This window comes from Megalops cyprinoides, chromosome 7 (assembly GCF_013368585.1).
Source record: "Megalops cyprinoides isolate fMegCyp1 chromosome 7, fMegCyp1.pri, whole genome shotgun sequence".
Lineage (NCBI taxonomy): Eukaryota > Metazoa > Chordata > Actinopteri > Elopiformes > Megalopidae > Megalops > Megalops cyprinoides.
Genome location: NC_050589.1, coordinates 19,913,205 through 19,919,204, shown reverse-complemented (window position 1 = coordinate 19,919,204; position 6,000 = coordinate 19,913,205). Strand labels below are relative to the sequence as shown.

The 6,000-nt window shown below is 41.8% G+C and overlaps 1 protein-coding gene across 3 annotated transcripts in view; it reads left to right on the top strand.

Moving 5' to 3' along the window:
* rgs19 (regulator of G protein signaling 19) overlaps positions 1-1,655 on the top strand; it is a 36,625-nt gene extending 34,970 nt beyond the window's left edge. For all 3 annotated transcript variants that reach the window (XM_036533341.1, XM_036533340.1, XM_036533342.1), the window contains one exon: positions 372-1,655. In XM_036533341.1, coding sequence (XP_036389234.1) covers positions 372-560 — 189 coding nt within the window. In that variant the 3' untranslated portion in view covers positions 561-1,655. The remainder of the gene's footprint in view (positions 1-371) is intronic.
* Positions 1,656-6,000: the final 4,345 nt, after the last annotated feature.

Below are 6,000 nucleotides of genomic sequence, written 5' to 3'. Positions count from 1 at the left end.
GGTAAAAGACCAAAAAATGCAATTCCTCTCAAATGAACAAAAAACAGGACCCTTATCTTCCACGGTACAAACAAGCAGTAACATAAGGAGTCCATAGTCTGTGGTGTTTGTGTCACAGTATAACTCAGGGTCACCAAGAACAGCATCCCCCATTGTACACGCCACAGGTGCACATGTGCAAACGCTCCAAAGTCAGTGCCACTCTAAATACCCCAATCGAAAAAGCCAGAGGAGAGGGCAGCTCACATGCAAAAACAAATTCCTTTTACATGGTTTCATTTAGTCCATAAAGACTTCACCCAGTCATCTCGTTGTGGGGGGGCAGTTCTATTCGCTGTAATTGCCATGTATCTTTCCCTCTCTCCTGCCAGGTAAGTCTGGACTCCAGGGTGAGAGAGGTCATCAATAAGAAGATGCAGGAGCCCACACCCCACACCTTTGAAGACGCCCAGCTTCAGATCTACACCCTCATGCACAGAGACTCCTATCCCAGGTTCCTCAACTCCTCGATATACAGAAACCTTATTCAGACGGGCTCTCGCTCGTCCTCCGAATCATAGGTCCCTTCGCTGTACACTCTGTCTCTCTCGCTCTCTCTCTCTCTCTCTCTCTCTGTCTCTCTCCATTGCACAACCACTAAAGGAAAAAACTCCCCTCTTTTGGGGGAATTTTTATTATCATTTTGTTGGATTTGTTTTTGTTATCCCCACTCTGGAATTACTGAATCTGCACAGACTTAAACTGGAAGACACAGGGTCGTTAATGGAAGACATGCTTTTGTTCAGTCATTCCACTGCTCATGGCTACAGCTACTACAGTATCTACTACTGATTTACAAATTCTTTTTTTGTATTTTTTTATTTTTTAGAATATGTGTAAATACATATATGTTATTTTTCTCCTGATGCTACAAATTGATGAGAGCCCAGAGAAACTCTGCAATAAGACACTGGAGTCTGTTTTCAAAGTTCTACCCCTGGGCGCTGCTGGTTTAATCTACTCTTGGTTAATCTGACCTTTGACCTTTCCACTGTCTCTCTGCTGTGACTGGCTGTCTGAGGCATGGGGTTGAGCGGTGGTAAAAGGGGAGGGGTGGGGCAAGAGCTTTCCCAGGTGCAAAAAATAAATAAGTGCTAGTGAATTGCTAACAACTGCTAATTGTGACAAAGAGCTAAGTAAAATGATGGCTGTAATCAAAACAAGATCCATAGGTCTTAATTAGACTGTCACACAAAAGCATCTTTGAAGAGGTGGTATTGATGTTATTTATTTTCATTTTGTTGACTGTGATGTTCTTGTACATATATAACAACTACCTGGATCATCCAACACAAGCCAAGCAAGTTGTGGGTTATGAGAGAATGCATGGTTTCTTCTTCTGTTCTCCTTTATTTGGAATCCTGGATCATCATGAGCAGACACGCAGACCATCATCATCTATGGCATACTGCACTGTGAGTGAGTGTGTGTGTGTGTGTGTGTGAGAGAGAGAGAGAGAGTACTCTCTTCTTAGTCGGTCTTTAGTCAGTGACATGGAAAAAAATATATATACACATGAAATGGTGGCAGACATTTGGAGAAAACCTGCTGTTTCACTCAAGGAAGAGAAGAATCAATTCCTCTATGTTTAAAATAACTTTAAATGTGAGTGCATGCGAGAGTGTGTGTGTGTGTGTGTGTGTGTGTGTGTGTGTGTGCGTGAGTGTGTGTGTATGTGTGCGTTCGTGCGTGCGTGTGTGTATGTATGTGCGTGTGTGTGTGCGTAAGCTTCCTGTCTGCATTATCATATCAGATGGTCCACCAATCTCTACGTCTGGAGGGGGTGTTACAATCTCAGTGTTCAACTGTTTTCCTCTGTTTTTTGAGTGGGAAATTCACATGTATTAAATGTGCACTCTAAACATTTTAGATGTGTGCATGTGTGTGTGCGCGTGTGTGTGTACTTGCACATTTATATATTTAATATTTTAAAATATTTTAATATTTTAAAATATTTTTTATTTCTCAATCATTAATTGACAAGGTCTACCCTGTCTTATTATCAATCACGTAGCAAAAGTATAGCAAAGGAAATTCAGTCACGTAGAATTCTGTCCAATAGTGTCTTGTACAGTGAAGTCCAGATCTGTCAATTCCAGTCCATTCTAGCTGATCTCTTCACCCTGGCATCCCTGCCCACTGGAATGTGTTTCAGATTCTGTCCTCAAGCACTGATCCTGAGTCTGTATCCACCTTTATTCATAAAATGGCTCCAATTATGATCAGGGATGGGTAAGCTTATCCTAGACTGATCAATGGGGACAGGCAATTCCTGGAGTCTGGAATGGCTTCCCCAGCAAGAGGAGTCAAATCAGCCACCCAGTTACTTGTCAGTAACATTGAGGCAGACACTGTCAGGTTTACCATGCCAGTTTACCACAGAGCAGAGATAGCTGAATGAGCCTCGCTGAGTTACTATGGTTTATATGTTCTGCTCCTATCAGGATTAGTCTTTATGTTTTTTAACACTGTGCACTGTGCAGCTCTTTATTGACCAACTCTCTGCACTGTAGAAGCACAACAATTCATTTTCATCCAGCACCGATGGATTACATTCAAGGCCCTGGCTGACCAGTACCAGGAGGATTATCTGATGAGTATCATGAAATGTTCCATGTAAATACTTGCCAGCTTTTTTAAATATAGGTCTTTGTATGTTTCCAAAAGAGAAGCCTATCTGTGAATATCTGTATATGTAAACTGCAGTCCCGCTCGATTGCCGTTTACCAACAAGGTGATGATCACACAATTCTGACTTTTAAAGGCGTGTTATCCTCGCTGTTTTGATTTCCTTGACAAAATGTCTGTTAAACAGCGGCTGTGCCACTTGGTGTCACAGAAGGATGTTACCAGAATGCACATGATAAAGTTGCTCCCTGGAAAAAGAGAGAAAGATTTTTCTATCTGGTGCTAACACTGTGAGTCCCTGGGTCTCAGCTCTCGCGAAAAGGTGATATATGTCCCAAAAAATCCATATTAAAAGTATGTATATTGCTACCATTTGTTAATTGTAATCATTTGCGTATGTTGTAGAATAAACAAAACATTTTACAATATATGCTACGTTATATGCGTAAAATTGTAATCTGTATTTGAATTTGAGTGGCAATAATTTATATTTATATTTTGAATATAATCTATGTCACAGAATGTGACATACATGAAAATGTACTCATTAGAGTTTTTATTTTCAATTTTAACATACATTGCTTTTTTTGCAAAGGAGCCCCCCCCTGCTCTCCTCACCAGCTCTCAGTATTCTAGTTCTAGCTGGAATCAAGAAGCCACTTTAGCTGTGGAAAGAGCCACATTGGCCAGCATCCCCCAGGTTTTTAAGCAGATGACACCACCGTTAAACAGTGTGCTGTCATGTGTTGTCTGGGACAATGGCATCTTGGCTCTCCACTGAGAAATGGATCAGGGACCATGTTCAGTTAATAGGCTGATGAGACCCCAGAGCTTTGCAGTGCCTGTGTGACTGTCCCTGCCATAGATATAGAGTTACTAGATTGTTCGCATATGTTCAGGTTACCCGCCCAGAACTGCATCGCAGACGTGCACACAGGAAGTTGTTCCTTGGTTTTCCTTAGGCTAAGCAGCCTCTTTTAGAGATATAAGATTTCAGATTAACACTATTAATACACCCCTTGGCTGTAGCACTCTGTTGTGTTAAATCAGTGTTAATAAGATTGGTTTAATAAAGAAACCTATGACCATATACCCAACAGGGAGGGATATTAAACACAGGGATTTCAGCCATGGTTCAAATGTGCATTTGAATTTTAATCAAAGCTGTCTGACCAGAACATTTCATCAAATTTTGTCAACCCCATCTTGTATCAATCTAGTAGCTGTAGCTCTATGGCCCCTGTGCTGTTCCGCACTGTCCCACACTTGGTCCTTTTGATGCAGCAGGGTAGTTAACAGCAGAGGGAGGTCTGCCCACTGTTTACATTCAAGTTAGTTTTAGGAGTGTTTTAAATTGCATTATTCCTTTATGACTATAATGTAAATACATGAAAATAGTATATACATATTTATATATGAAATTATATAACATGAAATGTAAAATTTAATTAGACATTTTTTAAAATAATTTTAGAGTTTTCATGAAAGGGAGTAATGCAATTTTCAATGCCATTATTTTTAGAGTGACAGATGCATTGGGTGTTAAATTATTTTTGTGCTGAGAAGATTTAATAGTTGTGCATGATGTGTATTATTTACATATATGTATATGTGTGTGTATATATGAATATATATATAAATATATATAAACATATATATTTAGTATTGATCTAATTATCGAGTTGGATGGGATGTGTCTGCCTTGGTTGAGAGGAAGCTTCTGTTGCCTGTTGAGGATGTGCAATGTTTTGGGCTGCTGACACCAGGTCTGGCTAGGAGTGGGAGAGTGGGGTGTCGAAAGTAGTGGTCTTGTGCATGGGGGCAGATTTCGGGCTACAGTATGTGTGCGAGGTGTCCACCTGACACCTAGTTAGCAAAACCGCCCGCCCCAGGAAACGGCCCAGTCCCTGCCCGTCCACACAGCTGCAGACTGCCTCACAGAAACCCATTGTCCCTGCTGCGCACATGCACGCACGCACACACACACACACACACACACACTTGAGCTGACAGGTGTTTTGGTTGGCTGTACCGAAAGCTTCTTGCAGAGCACTGGTGGGGGAGAGAGAGGGTGAACCTCCTGTCAGTGTCACTTAGTCCAGCTGGTTATACCAGGACACAGGAAGTGCACATAGCATTGGGCAAATGCCCCTGTGAGCTGGGCCTCTGACCTCTTCTGAAGTGGTCCACCACTCCTAATCGTGCCTTGGTCCAGCCACATCGCAGAAAGAGACACAGTTGGGAAATGAAACTTGATGCATATGGATCTCCACACCATAATGGCGGATGGAGGGTGCCAGATACAGAGTGAACGGCATTTCAGATAAAAGTGTCTGTACTGGCATTTCGGTGTGGAAACTTTCATCTCCTTTAACAAAAAGTGACTGCTGGCTCATAACAGTCATCACCTCCAAATGTGTAACACAGTGTCTGTCAGGTAGAGCAGGTAGTTCCCAGAAGGTTGCGCACCAGTCAGTGGCGCTGGTTATTGTATACCTGCCACTCCTCATGTTCCCATTGGTTTAAAGAGAATGACGGATTACAAGATAAAGTACTGTTCGTGTTTACACGTTTGTGTCTTCAAGGTGCCATTAATCCCCGCTGTCTCATAGACAGAAACAGTCTGTGTCTCAGCCTGTAACTCCTGAAGGGTACAGGCACAGCCATCTCCTGTCAGGTTCAGTGTGTGTACGCACATGCACACCCACACACACACACACACACACACACACATACTCGCACACATTACACATTCTGTGTGTGAGCAATGATGATTTTAATACTGTGAATTTTATATGAGCAGTATATACATTTTTGCCAAATGTTAGTACTTACACACTTTGTTACTGTTTCATTCATTTCTTTTCCGGTGAAGTTTCAGCTGGTTTGGGGGGTTTTGATGTGAAAGAACTGTGGGACGCTTGTACACCCATCACTCCTTGCCTCTCTCACGCTGTCTGTGCTGATTCTTTTTCACCTTTGCATTCTTGCATTGTTTTTTTTTTTTTTTCTTCAGGCTGTCTTGTTTAAATGCCACAACACAGTGCCACAAAATACAATGGTGTGAATTGTTTCAGACTGAAGGACTAATGGACAGTTATTTATTGATATCATTTTATTTTTATTTTGTATAACAAAGCCAACTATGTATGACAAAATGTGGATGGATTTTCAGGACCAAATTTCTTTTTTTTTTTTTTTTAATTCTGTCGTCATGGTCTGGAAATGGTCCGGAAGTGCTCATCAGCTTTGGAGGTACAGTTCACCCTTTCGACATGAAAGGGAGGGGGGGGGGGGCTCTTTAGGGTGCAAGGGTGCACCTCCGCACAGGAC